The following is a 20,138-nucleotide window of genomic DNA, read 5'->3' as shown; positions in this document are numbered from 1 at the left end:
GTGTATCCTTCAGTAACTTTCTCAGAGAATTTAAGCATACATCTGTCAAAGATTCTTAATGAAATCTACGGACACAAAGTACTTCATTATCTACTTTTCAGCTTTTATACACAAATGTGTATCCTTCAGTAACTTTCTCAGAGAATTTAAGCATACATCTGTCAAAGATTCTTAATGAAATCTACGGACACAAAGTACTTCATTATCTACTTTTCAGCTTTTATACACAAAAGTGTATCCTTCAGTAACTTTCTCAGAGAATTTAAGCATAAATCTGCCAAATGTTTCAAAAAACAGCCTTGTTTCACTGAAATAGCCTCAAAATCACAAACTGCCATTAAGAGTCAGATGCTTTACGGAATCTAATAAAACAGAGTACTTTCATGGTAGTGGTCAGCTTTTAAAAAATAAAAGTGTATCCTTCAGTAAAGTATAATGGAAAAAGGAGAGAAAGACAAAAAACAAAATATCACAGTATGTTGAAAAAATATGAAAAAGTAATGTGTTCAAAATAACATGAAAGAAATCAAAGTAACGCTTCTAAAAAACATATATTTTAGAAAAGTAATGTTAGTCATGTCAAGTTATCAAGACTGCTGTGTTTCATCGAAACAGTGTTAAAATCACAAACTTGCCTTTTAGAGAGACATAAAGAAAATGAATTCCTTACAAATTAATGAATATTTTACCCGGTTAAAAAGGTTTGCATTCATTAAAGTGTAACTAAAAGTATCTTAGTAACACAAGAAAAGAGAATAAAGCATTGATGTCAACAAAACTGGATTGCTCACAATCAGTATAACTATTTGATTTTTGTGTGTGAAAAAAAGTGTTTTTTTATATTTAAAAACTGTTGTCTTCATTATAGCAAGGGGGGTGTGTCTGATACATGTGTATTACAGTCCTTCTTTTTGTGTTTTTCTGTGTTTTTCTGTGTGTCTGTACACACAAAACACAAATCATTTAAAACAAACCCTGAATCAAATTTAGAGAGGACCATTAAGAGTCAGAATCTTAACCAAATCTACTAATACAAAGTACTTCATTATCTACTTTTCAGCTTTTATACACAAAAGTGTATCTTTCAGTAACTTTATCAGAGAATTTAAGCATAAATCTGTCAAATGTTCAAAACAGCCTTGCTTCACTGAAATAGCCTCAAAATCACAAATGCCATTAAGAGTCAAATTCTTGACGAAATCTAATAAAACAGAGTACTTTCATGCAAGGGGTCAGCTTTTTAAAAAGAAAAGTGTATCTTTCGGTACCCTTTTTTGAGAGAATTAAGCATAAGTCTGTCAAATGTTCAAAACAGCCTTGTTTCACTAAAATAGCCTCAAAATCACAAATGCCTGCACACTGGAATGTGCTATAACAGATATGGCCCTCTTGGGCACTCTGGAACAAGGTAGCGCTCCATGGAACGAGCAAACCCCCCATCCCTCAGCATACAAGCTCTTGGATTTAAAACAGAGGGAGGGCACTGTAAAGACAAAGGATCAAACGTGGAGGGCAAAGAAAATCTAAAAATCGACTTAGTATCAAATAAATCATGTTTGAATGCAAAACGTTTCATATTTTCCGGCTAACCTTGAATTATCCTGTCCTGTCGTTTTCACTCACAGCTGTTTCTTACACATGACATGCATTGTTTTACAATTTATTACATAAGGTGAACATGTTTATGTGTTGCACAGGATATAATGGAGCCAAGTACGTATTAATAAAAACAAATGCTAGCTAACTGACTTGCATGAATCAAAAATATATGTAAACCTCTATTTATCAGTCCATCCTTTATGTTCTGTTTTTTATTCCGCTAAAACCATCTTCTGTGTTTTTCTACCCTATTAAGCAAAATAACTCTTAACACTGGAAATGTTATAACATGTTAAAAGGGCTTCTTATGCTATATACACAATTGTCCTTCATTCATTTTGTCACTTAGGTTGCAAATAACCAACATACCCACTGACAATGGGGCATAAAATCAGGTTTTTCCCCTCTTTTGGTGTAAACTGAGCTTGTGTCTAATCCGTTCGAGCCAAACCAAACACGAGTAAAAGGAGAACAAGACTTTTTCACAGGCTGTGGAGAATGCTGCTGAATAAGTCAAACAGACCAACACAGAGCAGAAAGGGGAACATTTTGTCGCCACATTAACATACCGACTCCTCTATCAGTTTCTGATTTATAAAGAACCTCTCCAAAACTTTACAGGCCAAATTATTCATGTGTAGTTCTGGGGACGGGGTGGGGGAGGGTGGGGACGCGGTGGACCCGTTCAAATCCAGTTTTGGACAGTCTGCCGTGGTTCCATTCCATTTCAAGTGCTGTTCGAGGCTCGGCGTAACCCTCGGAGCACACTCTCCAATCACAGAGCTTGAGGACTATCACGGGGTTTGTCAAACAGAGCACATGGTGTAGTCCAAACGATAGCAAGGATAATCTGGTGTTTTTTAGTCAATGAGTAGTGCAGATATCACTGTAAAATCAATCGACAGTAAGGGGAATTCTTACTTCCGGGTGTACAATTCTCCGTTATCCAATGAGAATGGACGCTCACATTGCCTTTAAGGGCAGCCGACACAAACGAATGCCGTGCTTCCATGAGCGTCCATAGAAGCATATGGACATCCCGGAAAGCTGAAAATGGACGCTAAGGGCCCTCCCCTTGTGTTGAAAATTGACGCTAAGGGCCCCCCCCTTGCGTTGGACAAAACATGAGGAAGATAGGTTATATTTACACCATAACGGTGCACAGCTGATATAAAAGGACTTGCAGTTTTTCAAGATATTACTGATTTTCTTTGAATATAAGAATGTAAATACTGAGTCTGAAATAGTATAGCAATATGTTGTAAAATTATGTGAAAGCATGAATAAAACTACACATCTTCAGATGTTGTACATACATAAGTGTCCTACACTAATAATACAAAGTTATTATGGCTGTGTGTACCTTGTTGAATTATTGTTTTTATGTGTTATATTAAAACAATATTAAGAGTACATACTTTCATAGGGGGAAAGTAGAAGGTCTGTGATAGAAATACAGAATATAAAAAATCAAGAATATACTATAAGTGATCTCTACAATAAAACAGTTTAGTGCAGGATGTACAAAGATATTAATAGGAGGAGGTGCAAAACAGAAAAACAAATTAACCTTTATTTAAACATTAAATAATACTTTAGATTAAGGTCTTCTTTTAAATAAGAAAACAACTTTGGGGGTATCTATCTACAGATACATATTAAGCCTGACAAAGTACTTAACGTCTAATATATTGCTTTTCTGCAATGTTAACTATGTTGAAGTACTTATTTTAACTGATATTATACATATGAATTATACTCTCATGTATGTAGATAGTATAAGAAATGTGCAGTATATGACAGTTTAATGGTGGAGGTATACAGACATATTGATAGATGTATTGTCTTTTAATGAGCTGTTGAGGAACCTGTGACCCAAGATTTTCATTCATTTTATACACCGTAGTTGTGTATATGATATGTCAATAAACCTTTGAAAATCTTGAAATCTTGAAAGGGATGTGCAAAATAGCCATAATATACAGTCTTTAATTAACTATTAGTAGAGAATAATGAGTAATGAATATACTTTATTACTCGTTTCCATTCATGTCAATTGCAGATAAATGTCTTCTCAAGCACCAACTATCAAATATCTCTCCTGATTGTTGGCACTTGACAATCACCTTACCTGAATTTTACTCAGGTGTAACTAAAGTCTGATTTAAGGGTTGTTTATATTTCACATCATTAATCAGAATCTGCAAAGTAACTCAAATAAGTGTAGTGGAGTAAAAATACCAGGTTAACCTCTGAATTGTAGTAGAGTAGAATTACAAAGTAACAATGAGCTGTCATGTGAGTATATATTAATACTGCGCATTATGGACACAAGCGATTTTCACTCATTTATTAATTATATGTTTTACATAACACTAATGTGTTTAATACTGGCAACTTCTAATTGTGGGAAAAACGAAAACGTTCAGTAGAGACGTCCCATAGAACATTTTGCGAAACACAATAGCCAGCATGTGTAGTTCTGGGTGGGGGGGGGGGGTGGGCGTTCGATTCCAGTTTTGGGTAGTTTGGCGTGGTTTCGTTCCATTTCAAACAGCTGTTTGACGCTCGGCGTAACCTTGGCGCACTGCCACTCCAACATCCAATCCCAGAGCTTGAAGATTAATCACGGGGACTGTAGTCCTAAATGATAGCTGGGGATTATGGGTAGTGTAGTGTCTTCGGCCATCCTAAACTCCTAGAGGCCTACGTCTGTTTCCGGTTATTTTTATTTTGAAATTCAGTTCCTCTGACGGACGCCAAAAAAGCCAGAGATTATGTAATTAAACCAATAAATAAAAGCAAGGATAATTGTGTGTTATTGGTGAGTAAATAAAAGTGTGTTATTTTGGAAAGAATAACAAATTAGAAGGAAAAAAAGATTTAAAAAATACAGATTTCAGTATTCTGAGGCTCTGAGCCCCATTTATTTTCCTCACAGACGGCAACATAAGTCCGAAATGATACGATTTAAAATAAAAGCAATAATTGTGGCTTGATATTGAGTAAGAACATGTTTTTATGAACCACACAGCTTCCGGTCTTCCACGACCCGACCGGAGATAAAAACGTGCTGCAGGCACGAAACACATTACCAGTACATTGCTTTTAAAATCGTGCTGTGCAACACGAAAAAAAGGGGAACATCGTGTTGGTGAACACGAATCAATAGATTAAAAATCGTGTTGGTGAACACGAAATGCCATGAGACTGGGTTGAAACATCACAAATATCAATTCCTTTGTTACTTCTTGCAATAAACCTACAAACATCACACTTTTTTGGCGTGGTCCCTGCTAGTGAATTATCCATTACACCTCATCTATCTGCCCCAGCTTTTATACAGTATGTATTATATTAAAAGTATAACTGACCTCCCAGAATGTAAAATAGCTGATGAGAAATACATGGATACAATCGCTGATCTGCTTAAATAGAAACACTGTTCTCTATCTCCGCAGGGTCCAGGTATGTGTAGGGTAGTTCAAGATGTGAGTTTCTTGTTGTTATTGCTTCACTGAGGCACGACAATGCTGCTTGGAATTCCTTTTTCATCTGCTTAGGCTCAGGCTCATCAAATCGTTCCTCTGGGTATGTTCCCAAGGGAATCTGCCAGAAGGACAACATCAGGAAACAAAAGTTTGTGGTAAAAAAGAAGAAAACATCAGGACAGGACATCCTTCTGTAAGTATTTATGACGCCAAACTTACATAGTTTGAGTATCTGTCTGAAAGCAACCACATTATTCCTGCCAAGATGACTGTATCGCCAACATTCGGGAGGGTCTCCAGGACCGTCTTCATGCTTGACTGCCCCTTGGTGGTTGGAGGAGGTTTGTGCAGACGGAGCGTGCTGTTGGGGGCCCAGGAGTTGTAGTCATACTAAATTATGAAGAAAACATTTTAGAAAAAAAGGCAACCTTTACTCCATTGAAATGCTCAGCTAATGTCCTGCAAACGGAATGGTTATTGTAAAGGAAATTAAAGCAGTTGGCTGGTCTGACAAACGTATACTTGATCAATACATTTTCGAATGCCCCAACTATTTGGGCGGTCATCGGCCAGTGGCTATCAGGCTAGCTAGCTAGCGGGCTAGTCGCCCGGCATCCATTCTCCGCACGGACGTCAGTCACTCCTTTCCACCTCTCCTCCGCAAACCGCTGACATCGTCCTCCTGTGATGCTGTGGATTATCCTGTGGCTTATACCCGGGTTCACACCACTTCTTCTGCCACGGTCATCCGGCCCCTGGTTTCCGGCAATAGCTAGCTCTTTGCCAGCACCACACCCCCCGATCATGCCACCGCTTTTCTCCGCTTCAGACCTCCACTCTCTGAATAACCACCTGCCTCCCGATTGTATGGATATCCTCAAGGAGATGGGTTTACTCCGTAGACGACGGCCTCCAGACAGACGCTCAGGCCGTAAGTTTTTCTCCCACTCTACGTCTCCACACTCCATCCCGTCCATCTGGTCGTGCTGCACTTCCGCATTACGTCACAAAAACACACAACACGTGAATCTGACCAATCTTCGACCACTTCCCCGGTCCAGCCATCCACTCACAGCGCAACGCCCTCTAAATGCGGCCCTCCTCAACACCCGCTCCATGAACAACAAAAGCCACATTCTAAACGAATTCATAACGGACAATAACCTGGATTTCCTCTTTCTCACTGAGACCTGGCAAAAACCTCTGGACTATTTCTCATTAAACCAAGTCACTCCATCAGGATTCACCTATTTTGATAAACCACGTCCACAAGGACGGGGTGGTGGTATTGCTGCTATTTTTAGGAAGGATGTGAAAGCCACCACCATCTCCATCCCTGATGTTCCCTCATTCGAGAACCTGGCATTCAAGCTCTCTGGTCCCACCCCCCTGGTCACAGCCATCATTTATCGCCCTCCAAAACAAAATCCCACCTTTTTCTCCGACCTCTCTGACCTTCTAACCCAGCTATGCGCAATATCTCCATCTGTGCTCGTCGTAGGGGATTTCAATATCCACATTGATGACCCAACCAGTAAATATGCCATCGAATTTCTGGAAACTCTACAATGCTTCAACTTTACACAGCACATCAATTTCCCCACACACAGCCGTGGACACATCCTGGACCTAGTCTGCTCCACTGGTCTCACCGCCCACCACCTATCCAGCCTTGACCTTCACATCTCCGACCACCTGGCCATCACCATGGACATTAATATCCCCATCCCCATCCAAAAACACAAGCGCACAATAACCTTCAGAAAACTTAAATCCCTGTCTCCCTCAGCACTCTCAGCCTGCATCACCTGCATGATGTCCGCCTTCCCTCCCCCCCTGCCTGACAATCCATGTCAACTGGTGGACTACTATAACACCACCCTCTCCTCCTGTCTTAATGAACTGGCCCCCCAAAAAAAAAAACTGTCTCTTTCACACACTCAGCTCCCTGGTACACCCCCAAACTCAGCCAAATTAAAGCACAAAAACGCCAACTGGAACGCCTTCATAAGAAAACCACTCGAACAGTTCATCTCCATGCCTACACCGACTACCTACATCAGTAGAATAACGCACTCAAAGCAGCCCGGTCCAACTACTACTCACAACTGATACACTCCGGCACCAGCAACCCCAAGGCTCTGTTCTCCACCATCAGCACACTCCTTAAACCCTGTGACAACGCCACCCCATCCTTCACAACCGCACAGTGCAATTCTTTCCTCTCATTCTTTCAATCCAAAATCGACAGCATCTATAGAAACCTGACCTCCTCAACAGCCCTCCCCATCTCCCCTCCTGGCTCCCCCCTCTTCACCTCACAGCCCCTATCCCGGTTCTCCCCTGTGACCCCAATGCAACTGTCCACTCTCATGATTGGAATTAACTCCACCTGCACTCTGGACCCCATACCAACTAAATTTGTCAGGGAATGCCTCCCTCCCATCTCCCAACTCATAACCACAATCATTAACTCCTCCCTCTGCTCTGGATCAGTCCCCCCCTCACTCAAACTGGCTGCTGTTACACCCATACTGAAAAAACCTGGACTCACACCTGACGTCATGTCCAACTTTCAGCCCATCTCTAATCTCCCCTTCCTATCAAAACTACTCGAACGTGTTGTAGCCTCCCAACTGAAATCCCACCTCAGCTCCAATAACCTGTTTGAACCCTTTCAATCAGGATTCCGCACAAAGCACAGCACAGAAACAGCCCTCCTCAGAATCACTAACGACCTCCTCCTCTCCTCAGATTCCGGCAATCTCAATCTCAACATCCTCATCCTCCTCGACCTCACAGCAGCATTCAACACCATCAACCATACCATCCTGCTGTCCCGCCTGGAATCATCTCTTAACATCACTGACACTGCACTCTCCTGGTTGAAATCATACCTCACCAACAGACACCAGTTCATCCACATAAATAACTGCACTTCCTCCACTGCCCCTCTGTCCCAAGGCGTCCCCCAGGGTTCGGTGCTTGGTCCTCTCCTTTTCATCCTCTATATCCTCCCCCTTGGAAAAATCATCCGCCGCCACAACCTCCAGTATCACTGCTACACGGATGACATCCAACTCTACATTTCCACAAAAACCATCACTGCCACAACTCACTCCACACTCACCAACTGTCTCTCAGAAATTAAATCCTGGATGCAAACAAACTACCTTCAACTGAACAGCGACAAATCAGATATCATCATAATCGGACCCACATCCCGCACCAACACCACCCAGAACTTCAACCTCACCCTTGACAACACCACTTTAACCCCTTCTCCTCAGATTAGCAACCTTGGAGTAATCTTTGACAGCCAGCTCAAATTCGACAAACACACAAACCATATCACCAGGACTGCCTTCTTCCATCTGAAAAATATTGCCCGCCTCCGCCCCTCACTCTCCTTCCCGGCTGCTGAAACCCTCATCCACGCATTTATCACCTCAAGACTGGACTACTGCAACAGCATCCTGTATGGCTCATCATCCAAAATTATAAATAAGCTACAATTCATCCAGAACTGCGCTGCCCGCCTCCTCACCCACACCAGCTCCAGAGACCACATCACCCCCATCCTTCAAAACCTGCACTGGCTCCCTGTCCGTCAACGAATACATTTCAAAATCCTTCTGCTAACACACAAAGTTCTCAATAACCAGGCCTCACCGACCTGATCCACCACTACACCTCCTGCCGCAGCCTTCGTTCATCAGAAGCGAACCTCCTCTCTATCCCCACACGAACCAAGCTCCGAACTTGGGGGGACAGAGCCTTCTCCATCGCTGCCCCCACCCTCTGGAACTCCCTTCCACAACACATTAGAGACTGCACCGATCCCCCCACTTTCAAAACACTGACCAAAACACACCTCTTCAGACTGGCTTTTAATTTGTGAATTATGCTGTGTTAATATTTATTTATTTTTTATTTCTATTCTTTATTCTATTTTATCCTGTTTTATCAAACCCCTGTAAAGCGTCTTTGAGCACCTGGAAAAGCGCTTTGAAATAAAATGTATTATTATTATTATTTACCTGCCCACTGTTTACGGCAGCATGTTGAACCGTCGGTGTGAAGATCACCATGGTTGTGAACTTGACCACTTCCTCGACAGTATGAAAGGCTGCTGGAAACCCTGTTGACAGCACAATATGTTAATAACCACATAATGGGTTTATTATTGTCAATCACTATGTGTATTAAAATATACTATTATAATATTTTGTATATATACATATGATATCAGAATATGGGACAAATACCTGAGGCTTTGTTTCCTAAGAAGCCATGTGTGAAGACCTCACTGATCCAGTCCTGCAGCTCAGTGTCTCTTTGCACCTCACAGTCTGAGGGATAATAGTGCTCCACTACTGCCTTCACAAAGCTGGTAAACACAAAACAGTTGTATTTTTAATAATATGAGTGCCTGAGAAAGTCTCTAATGGTGTTTGTACAATGAATCACTGTGGACAGTCACAATATTTATGAATAGGTAACACCTTTGGATGATGTTCCACAGCTTCAGGCCATCATCTCTGTAGTAAAAGTTGGGGATAGACTCCAGTCCTCGTGCAGCGATGTTCTCCGGCAGACAGAGAGAGCTGTAGGTCATTTCAGAGAGATCCCTTCTCATGAGCTCCTTTACTCCATCAAGTCCAAGTGAACTCTATCAAATCAAAAATACACTATACCATCAGACACGTTTATTGACATCAAATTAGAAACCATCCAAAACGGCCTAATCTAAGCTGCAAGGTGTGGTATGAATTCAACCTGATCTCACCAGAATGCGTGACTCCACCACGCAACCTTAACACCGCATTGCGTGGTGGAGAGCATTCTGCTACATTTACGTGTCGGCACCACGCAAAAAACCCCAATGTAAAGTGAATGAGGCTCTTTTGTCGTGGTGCACACACGCATTTCTACAACGTCCCGCAGTGAGCTTTTATTCTATACAAATTTAAATCTACTTTATAGCTTGTAATAACTCACAGGAGGCTTCTTTTATTTTATTTGTATTCATAATAATTTTTATTTGTCGTCAGAATGTATTATGGTGCATTAGTCACACATTTTTGTTCTAAAAAAACAGTGCATTGTGTGTAATACAACTGTGATTTTTATTAAATTAGTTAGGCCAGGAAGGAAGGAAGGCCAGAGCTTCAGCTGTGTCAATAGATTGTTCCCTTTAGTTAACGTTATTTAAAAGATAATGATCATGTCCCCTTTATTGTATTACGAGCATCCATTCCCATTGGATAACGGAGAATTTTACACCCGGAAGTAAGTATTCTCCTTACTGTCGATTGATTTTACAGTGATATCTGAACTACTCATCAACTCAAAAACACCAGATTATCCTTGTTAATTACACAACATTGATTGGTTTAAATTGTGTACAATGCTTTTGTATTTTCACCTTCGATTCGGAGAAACGAATATTTGTTCGGAGTTTTTGGATGGCAGAAGACACTACACTACCCAGAATCCTCAGCTATCGTTTGGGACTACACCATGTGCTCTGTTTGACAAACCCCGTGATCAGTCCTCAAGCTCTGTGATTGGTTGACCAACTGCATTCCATATGAAAAAAAAACGTTTCGTAAAAGATAAAATCATAATTTATTCAGCAGTGCTTGCTTTACTCTTTGAAAGTCATCACATTAATGCATTGTAATAAATGGTTTGGCTGCATTAAATATTACACATCTATCGTAGTTCTTTATTTATCTACAGAGATCGGGCATCAGAATAGACCGGAAACTATTATTTTACCGTTCTGTTTTAATTTCACAATAAAGTTAGTAGTAATAATCTGTTTTGATATTATTGTTTTTTATTAACTACTAGACCACTGGGTCATGTTAAGACCATCTTTTCTGTGTTACTGTGGGTTTTTTCCATCGCTTTTGTTACAAATATCAAAACAATAACAACATATATCCGTCGTAAACTAAACCAGAAACAGCAATATATTTTATTTTGTTAACACTTTAAACTTGACAGTTTTTTAACCCGCACCTCCTACTGGTTAAAGCACGTTATTACACGTTTGGAGTAATTGCAATGCAGGAAGATTATGTTGCTTTTTAATGACTGTTTAAAATGCATTTTTCTTAATGTCTTTCATTTTTGTAAAGCACTTTTGAATGTGTTATATTTGATGAAAACATTTAAATATTAAGAGTACATACAAAATAGTGGGAAAGTAGAAGGTCAATGATATAAATATAGAATAGAAAATATCAAGAAGATACTGTAAATAATATCTACAACAAAACAGTTTAGTGCCTGATAGGAGGATGTGCAAAACAGACAAACTAATAAGGCTTTATTTAAACATTAAAGAATACTTTAGGCTAAGGTCTTCTTTTAAATAAGAAAAAAGCTTTGGGGGTATCTATCTACAGATACATATTAAGCCTGACAAAGTGCTTAACGTCTAATATATTGCATGGTTTGTTTTGGAACTTGACAATCAACTTTCCTGCAATGTTAACTATGTTGAAGCATTTATTTTAACTGATATTATACACATTAATTATACTCTTATGTAGATAGTATAAGAAATGTGCAGAATATGACAGTTTAATGGTGGAGGTACACACATATTGATAGATGTCTTGTAATGCACTGTTGAGGAACCTGTGACCCAAGTTTTTCATTCATTGCATAACTACACCGTAGTTGTGTATATGATATGTCAATAAACCTTTGAAAATCTTGAAATCTTGAAAGGGATGTGCAAAATATCAATTATATGCAGTCTTTAATGAACGATTAGAGAATAACGAGTAATGAATATGCTTTATACGGATCTGCAGATAAATGTTTAGTCTTCTCGAGCACCAACTATCAAATATCTCTCGTGATTGTTGGCACTTGACAATCACCTTCACTGAATTTTACTCAGGTGTAACTAAAGTCTGATTTAAGGGTTGTTTATATTTCACATCATTAATCCAAATCTGTAAAGTAACTAAAATAAATGTAGTGGAGTAAAAACACCACGTTAACCTTAAAGAAAGCCCTCAGGATTATAAAAGACCCCCATCACCCCAGCCACAAACTGTTCTGTCTGCTGCCGTCTGGCAGGCGGTACTGCAGCATCCGGACTAAAACCACCAGACTCAGGGACAGCTTCATCCCACAGGCCATAAGACTATGAAATACCTGAACTTAGAAACAACATCCATAACATTCATCTGGCTGCTACTTAGAAATTATTTATCTAATATATCATATTCACAATGTAGTGACTGCTTTTTTGTCTTTTGTTTTCTTAGTTATGTTCTCTTTTATATGTGTGTGTTATGTGTTATGTGTAACGTTGCTAACTTCTTGGCCAGGTCAGCATTGAAAATGAGATTGTATCTCAATGCTTTTATCTGGTTAAATAAAGGTTAAATAAAAATTAAAAAAGATTCCAATCAATCTTGTATATAGACTCTTATTGCACTATTTCACTATTTTTTCTGTGTATCTGTTTTATTGTGTTGCACTGTTGGAGGAGCCTGCAACCTAAGGGGGGGTGGGGGGATAGGACACGTTCGATTCCTGTTTTGAATAGTGTGGCGTCGATGGGTTTCATTCCATTTCAAGGTGCTTTTTGACGCTCCGTGTAAACTTCGCGCACTGCCACTCCAACATCCAATCACAGAGCTTGGGGACTGATCACGGGGCTTGTCAAGCTAAGCACATGGTGTAGTCCCAAATGATAGCTGAGGATTCTGGGTAGTGTAGTGTCTTCTGCCATCCAAAAACTCCGAACAAATATTCGTTTCTCCGAATCGAAGGGGAAAAATACAAAAGCATTGCACACAATTTAAACCAATCAATGTTGTGTAATTAACAAGGATAATCTGGTGTTTTTGAGTTGATGAGTAGTGCAGATATCACTGTAAAATCAATCGACAGTAAAGAGAATACTCACTTCCGGGTGTAAAATTCTCCGTTATCCAATGGGAATGGACGCTCGTAATACAATAAAGGGGACATGATCATTATCTTTTAAATAACGTTAACTAAAGGGAACAATCTATTGACACAGCTGAAGCTCTGGCCTTCTTTAAAAACTAACTAATTTAATCAAAATCACAGTTGTATTACACACAATGCACTGTTTTTTGAGAACAAAAATTCGTAACTAATGCACCATAATACATTCTGACGACAAATACAAATTATTATGAATACAAATAAAATAAAAGAAGCCTCCCGCGAGTTACTACAAGCTATAAAGTAGATTTTAAAAACGTTTTATAGAATAAAAGCTCACTGCGGGACGTTGTAGAAATGCGTGTGTGCACCACGACAAAAGAGCCTCATTCACTTTACATTGGGGTTTTTTGCGTGGTGCCGACACGCAAATGTAGCAGAATGCGTGACTCCACCACGCAATGTGGTGTTAAGGTTGCGTGGTGGAGTCACGCATTCTGATGAGATCAGGTTGTATGAATTTGATTTGATTTATAATTGTAATAAATATATCAATTTTAAAAGTCCTTACCTTACTTAAAGACCCATCAGGGCCTAATACACTTAGGCGGGCTCTAATGTTTATGTGAAGAGTGTGCCGGAAGTGGGGAAGCAGCAGCTGAACAGACAGAGAAAAAAATAAAAGTCCAAGTAAGATGCTTGATTCAGCAGACAACAGGCAGAACATCACCAGTGTAACTAAAGGAACCTGTAAGCAAACACAACTGAAATCAATTACAATTTTTGTATTAAAAGTTTGACTTCTTCAATACATAGAAACACAAGTTCATAAAACCATATCCACAAACGATCTATGAAAAGTAAGTAACCAAAAAAACAGTGAATGACAAATAACAAAACGATCTTCAAATACAATCAAAGATGCAAAAACATTGAGACACACATTTAATACACACATGAAAGTTGTGTTTCATGCTTCAAAATATGTGTTTTAGATGTCTTGAACATCTTCACGGATACCTCTCACCCCAGCCACAAGCTGTTTGCACTTCTGGCCTCTGGCAAGCGTTTCAAAAAGGCCTTTCTTAGAGTACAGTAGTTTCCTTTGGAATTCACATGTTGTGTTCAACACACTCTCACTCCCTAAGCGTCTAGGAGCGACGTTTGGTCAGTGTCCGTGGCGTCCAGTTGTGACGCTCCTAGGCTCCTTCAGCGTCACAAAGGGACGCAAATAGCTTTCAACTGATTGCAATGTATTCCCATCTTCGGCGGGATTTGACGCTCATGGAAGCACGGCATTCGTTTGTGTCGGCTGCCCTTAAAGGCAATGTGAGCGTCCATTCCCATTGGATAACGGAGAATTGTACACCCGGAAGTAAGTATTCCTCTTACTGTCGATTGATTTTACAGTGTTATCTGCACTACTCATCGACTAAAAAACACCAGATTATCCTTGTTAATTACACAACATTGATTGGTTTAAATTGTGTGCAATGCTTTTGTATTTTTCCCCTTCGATTCGGAGAAACAAATATTTTTTCGGAGTAAAGGATGGCAGAAGACACTACACTACCCAGAATCCCCAGCTATCGTTTGGACTACACCATGTGCTCTGTTTGACAAACCCCGTTTTTTTTCACCATTCATTCCAATGGCTGGCGTCTATGTCACGTGATCTTCAAATTTCTCCCTGCAGAAAAAGAAAACATGGCCGAACTTCGTTTTATTCTCGGTGGAAAATGCCTATTTTAAAGTTAGTTTGGCCATTAAAATGCGTTTTGATGTCATTTGATGCGATAAATATGAGTTGTTATTTCAGATTATGTGTGCAGTGGATGTACATGATCTTTAGTTTGCTAGTTATTACGAAGATTACTTCAGGAAATCGCGACGTTTTCATTGTTAACAAGGTGGTTGCTAGGGACGCTGCTATCGATATTATTTCTGTTATGTTGTGTAACTGTTTAATGGTGTTATCTTTATTGCTACCCCCTTCCCCGTCAATGTATAGTGTTGGGTAGTGTAGTGTCTTCTACCATCCTTTACTCCGAAAAAATATTTGTTTCTCCGAATCGAAGGGGAAAAATACAAAAGCATTGCACACAATTTAAACCAATCAATGTTGTCGGAGAAACAAATATTTTTTCGGAGTAAAGGATGGCAGAAGACACTACACTACCCAGAATCCCCAGCTATCGTTTGGACTACACCATGTGCTCTGTTTGACAAACCCCCTGATAGTCCTCAAGCAAAATTTAAACCAATCAATGTTGTGTAATTAACAAGGATAATCTGGTGTTTTTTAGTCGATGAGTAGTGCAGATATCACTGTAAAATCAATCGACAGTAAGAGGAATACTTACTTCCGGGTGTACAATTCTCCGTTATCCAATGGGAATGGACGCTCACATTGCCTTTAAGGGCAGCCGACACAAACGAATGCCGTGCTTCCATGAGCGTCAAATCCCGCCGCAGATGGGAATACATTGCAATCAGTTGAAAGCTATTTGCGTCCCTTTATGACGCTGAAGGAGCCTAGGAGCGTCACAACTGGACGCCACGGACACTGACCAAACGTAGCTCCTGGACGCTTAGGGAGTGAGAGTGTGTTGTTGTGTTACGTTAATCTCAGCATAGTCACATACGTTGCATTCAACCTCGCAAAGTAATGGGGTTTAATCAAGGAAACTTGTTTGCAAGCATTCCTCTCAGCTTTATCAACCATCTCTATTATAGACATAATATACCTGGAAATCAATCAATACAAATTATAAGCATTATTTCAGAACAAGGGAATACAAAGAACCTGCACTACCTCTGTTGTGTGGAGTACTTATACCTTGTACATTGGGTGAATCACAGGGAAGCTGCTGAGAGCTGCAACAGCGAAAACCTCTGTCAGAAAGTGAGTTCTCATGAAGTGATGGACTGATTCGTGATCCATGCAATCTGCATTTTTAATGAACATCTTGGCTAGCAGCCAGTCAGATTCTGTATCACTGGGCAGGAAGATGGGGTTCTTCTCAGATGGTTGTTGATTCAACTGGAAATTGATAAGAAATTGATTATTAACTCTCCCTTTACGATACCTCAAAGACTGTTTTCCATAGACTGACCATGGTAAAGACCCATAACATTACATGCTGGCTTTTAAATGGATTTTACAGTACCTGTATTGCAATTGGCATCAGTTTGTTTTCTGGGTTCACGTTGAGCAAACAGAGACCAGCAGTCACGTGCAGAGGTTCACCATTATAGGCTGCAGGGGGAATTCCATCCATCTTCTTCTGGTCATAAAGGAACATGTTGCCTTTCTGGAAAGACATCAGAAAGAAGTGTTTAAGACATCGAGAGGTATCGCAGAATTGTAATAAGACAAGGAATTATGACAGAGTGATGGTAAATGGACAAATCGTTATTCCGAAACAAAGATTACCATCCATTTAAATGTAATCTTCATTCATACCTCCATTTCCTTCTGCAGAGAGCTTCCCACTTCCAGGAACGGCTTCACCATTTCTTCTGTGACCGGGAAGTTTGTGGGAAGCTCTGAGCAGCGCTTTATAACACCGGGGTTCACTCCATTCAGGAACTGATATCCATAAAAGTCATCTTCCATCCAGTGGTCTGCAACATACTCTGGAAGAATAGCAATTGATATATTAAAAATATAATATAATTATATATTGGGTTTAATACGAATAACAATTGGTACATTTAATAAATAATATAATATAATTTATCTAAATAGTTTTTGGGTGTTTCAGGTTCAACATAATCATCATTGTCATTGACTGTAAAGCAAGAATGTTGGTCAGGTATACCTGTTAAGCCCCAAGGTCCCGTCGGCGGGTCCTTTTTTTTTTTTTCACGACACTGTGTCTCAGGGGATCTTAATATTTAAGAACCTATTAATGTGTTATACCAGATTAATGGGAATAATCTCAGCTAACTGACGATACACATTTTTTTTACCAAAACAAAACACAAGTCTCATAAGAAGCATCTAAATGACCCCTGAGCGAAAAATGCTAATGCACTTTGGCACAGAACTCAAGATAAAAGATACCCTTATTACTTATCGTAGCTGCACATACAAGATATCCGATTAAAGCTGAGGTTCCATAGATTATTTAGGTATATATATCATCACTGAGTGATCCGAACTTGCGACAGGGGAAGCAAACACAGACATCACAACACGTACCTTTACGGAGCTTTTATGGGAGATCGTCTCACCGTAGCTGTCAATCTGATCAAAAGACTTGTTCAATGGCATTAAAACGAGAAAAAACGCAGCTGAATCGGTTAATCCCTAGGTTGATAATGTTTCTGGGTAATAATTTATTTTATATATAATGCATAATTCAATTTTATGTAAAAATCGGAGAGTAAAAGTTAGCTGCTAATGGTAGTCACCAGAGTTATCGCAGCTTCCGGTCTTGGGTATGCGGCAGTCTCACACACACACATGACCAAATAAGGAGTATTTGATTCCATTGGCTCTGACGGTTAGAAAGAGATGTCAACCAGCAAAATCGAGCAAGGGGGGCCAGAGATAGGTCAAATCCACCCAAATGACCCCAGAAGTGTTTTTTTTTGCTAAATCTCTCTATAAAAGGTGAAATTTCACTTGTTTTGCATCAATCTTGATACAGGGTACTTATTATATGTTGTAGTCTGGATTCCTAAAGCTTTTAGTCTACCATCTATTAGAAATTAAAATCAATGTTTTGATGGCATAATGTAGCTTAAACATACCGTCAGTTTAAATGCCGTCTTATACTGAAAAACCAGAAGTTCTCGCGCACAATGTCTGATGTAAAGCTTTTATTCTGAAAAACCTTCATCTCCGGTTAGCATTTAGCATGTGGCTAATATTCCTTTCCCTATAGTGGTGAATTTCGAAGTGAAATTACATGGAGTGATGCACACCGAAACCTACTGATTTTAACACTACAACCATAGACGTCGAGATATTATTATTGCTGAATATTAAATGAAGGTATAGTTTATTTGAATACGTTTTTGTTTACAGACGTGGGTAGCATGTGACAACATCCGGAATTACCGGAAACCAAACTGCCGTGAAGTATTTCCTGTATTTTTTAGAGTATTGATTACAGCGTTTAAAATGTGTTAAATGAAAAGTCATGAAAGAGATAAGGAGGAGAAAAGGCGTGTTTAGATTTGAATGTACAATGTCTGAATCCTCTGTTATGCGCAACAACGGACATTAAATACGTGGAGGGCCGGCTCCCAGTAGCGCCATCCGGCCCACAGGGAGGAGCCAGCAGAAGATATTTAACAGCTGGAAAGGTGGTGCTCGCCCTTTTTTCTTCCCTCTCGAGAGCCCGAGAACACAGCTGTTGCTCTGACTGAACCATCTTCTGCTTGTAACATTACCGCGCCTTTTATTAATTAAAGTACCCATTTGAACCTTCTCAGAGCCCCCATTGGTCTCGTTATTTTTAAGCTTCTCTCCTGGACGCGAGAATAACGAACAAAGATAATAACACATCCCATCATTCAAGGGTGGTTTTCACTATAAGTAATTTTTTTTTTTGGACGGACACAATAATTTAAAGAAGTACTTAACTTTGTAGAAAACAAAACCTTTTACAGAACAGGAAAAACATCTACTGAATATCTATCTGTTATTATGAAACCATGACATAGATGGGGTGAGTTACACTGACAACTGGTTAATGCAGTGGTTCCCAACCTTTTTCAGTGAGGCCCCCCTTGTGTAATTGGAAATATTTTCGAGCCCCCCCAATCCGGTTCCCACCGAGATTGGTAGAATTAATTGGAAATAGTTCTACAAACATTACATTTGTTCTGCTAAAGATCCAACTATAATTGTACACATTATTATGGATTGAACATGAACAAAAGTGCTTGTATTGGCAGATGATCCTGTGCCACTGTAAAATAATGAGGCTTAATTGAAACAATTACAAATACGTTTTATCAATCCGGTTCTTTAACAGTATTTTTATAGGTTATTTATGTAATTCTTTAGGGGAAAACTAAACAAATTAGAAACATAATTAATATTGATTAATGTTATGTATAGTGTGGATTATGGGCTGCTAGCACACATAACATTCCTGCAGTGGTGGTAGTAAGTAGATTTACTCAAGTACTGTACTTATATTGAGGTACTTAAAGGTGGGGTAGGTAATTTTGGAGCAACCAGCTCGAGTGCACTAGAATTTGAAAATACACAGCCGGAAGAAATCTGCTACTTCCTTACAGAGCCCCTCCTCCAATACACACGAACGCGCACATGACCAATGAGGGCACGAGATAAGTTTGTGCACAGATGGAAGGCTGACAGGCAGGTAGGCCCAAAGATATATATATATATATTACGGCTTTCAAACGATTACAAATTTTAAATCAGATTAATCACAGCTTAAAAATGTATTAATCATGATTAATCACCATTCAAACTATGTCCAAAATATGCCATTTCTTTATGTATATTGTTGTGGGAATGGAAAGATAAATGAAAGAAGGCGGATATATCCATTTAACATACAGTAGCCTATGTATGTACACTGAACAAAAATATAAATGCAACACTTTTGTTTTTGCTCCCATTTTTCATGAGATGAACTCAAAGATCTAAAACATTTTCTATATACACAAAATAACCATCAATAGCGCTGAACCACTGGGTTAATGGAATGAAAAGAAAATACCTGCCATTGTTGTCTTTTTATACCAGAATATGTTTTTCATGTCTTCAATGGTTTCCCAATATGCAGTAGATCCTAGCAGCCCCTTAATCTTGAGTTCAATACCACTGAAGTAAAACAAGGAACAATTAGAACACAGGAATAAACAACATACAGAAATGAATGGCAATTTACCCTCTCCCTCAATGAATATACATCTAAATAATAGAGCTGTATAATAATAAATATATAGACATTTAATGACATATATTGACCCACATTTTTTGTCTTGAGTAATTGAAGTCAGCTATTCTGGAATCGTAGAAGGGCATTTCAGCTGGGATCTCAGACACATCATTGAAACTGTTCATATGGGGTAGTCCTTCACCCATACTCGTCCATCTAATAAAACACA

At 39.4% G+C, this 20,138-nt stretch overlaps 1 protein-coding gene across 3 annotated transcripts in view; it reads right to left on the bottom strand.

The window, feature by feature from the left end:
• Positions 1-4,648: 4,648 nt before the first annotated feature.
• LOC117551750 (hydroperoxide isomerase ALOXE3-like) overlaps positions 4,649-20,138 on the bottom strand; it is a 33,648-nt gene continuing 18,158 nt past the window's right edge. Inside the window, exons 5-15 of one of the 3 annotated variants that reach the window (XM_034224766.1) lie at positions 20,003-20,125; positions 19,748-19,851; positions 16,504-16,676; positions 16,208-16,351; positions 15,877-16,080; positions 13,609-13,695; positions 9,596-9,762; positions 9,359-9,480; positions 9,131-9,231; positions 5,310-5,480; positions 4,649-5,208 (exon numbers count right to left, since the gene is read on the bottom strand). In XM_034224766.1, coding sequence (XP_034080657.1) covers positions 5,029-5,208; positions 5,310-5,480; positions 9,131-9,231; positions 9,359-9,480; positions 9,596-9,762; positions 13,609-13,695; positions 15,877-16,080; positions 16,208-16,351; positions 16,504-16,676; positions 19,748-19,851; positions 20,003-20,125 — 1,576 coding nt within the window. In that variant the 3' untranslated portion in view covers positions 4,649-5,028. The remainder of the gene's footprint in view (positions 5,209-5,309; positions 5,481-9,130; positions 9,232-9,358; positions 9,481-9,595; positions 9,763-13,608; positions 13,696-15,876; positions 16,081-16,207; positions 16,352-16,503; positions 16,677-19,747; positions 19,852-20,002; positions 20,126-20,138) is intronic. The other 2 variants (XM_034224765.1, XM_034224767.1) reach the window with 2 other exon arrangements.

This window comes from Gymnodraco acuticeps, unplaced genomic scaffold (genome assembly GCF_902827175.1).
Source record: "Gymnodraco acuticeps unplaced genomic scaffold, fGymAcu1.1, whole genome shotgun sequence".
Classification (NCBI taxonomy): domain Eukaryota; kingdom Metazoa; phylum Chordata; class Actinopteri; order Perciformes; family Bathydraconidae; genus Gymnodraco; species Gymnodraco acuticeps.
The sequence above is the reverse complement of the archived record's forward strand: the minus strand, read 5'-3'. Positions and strand labels throughout refer to the sequence as shown.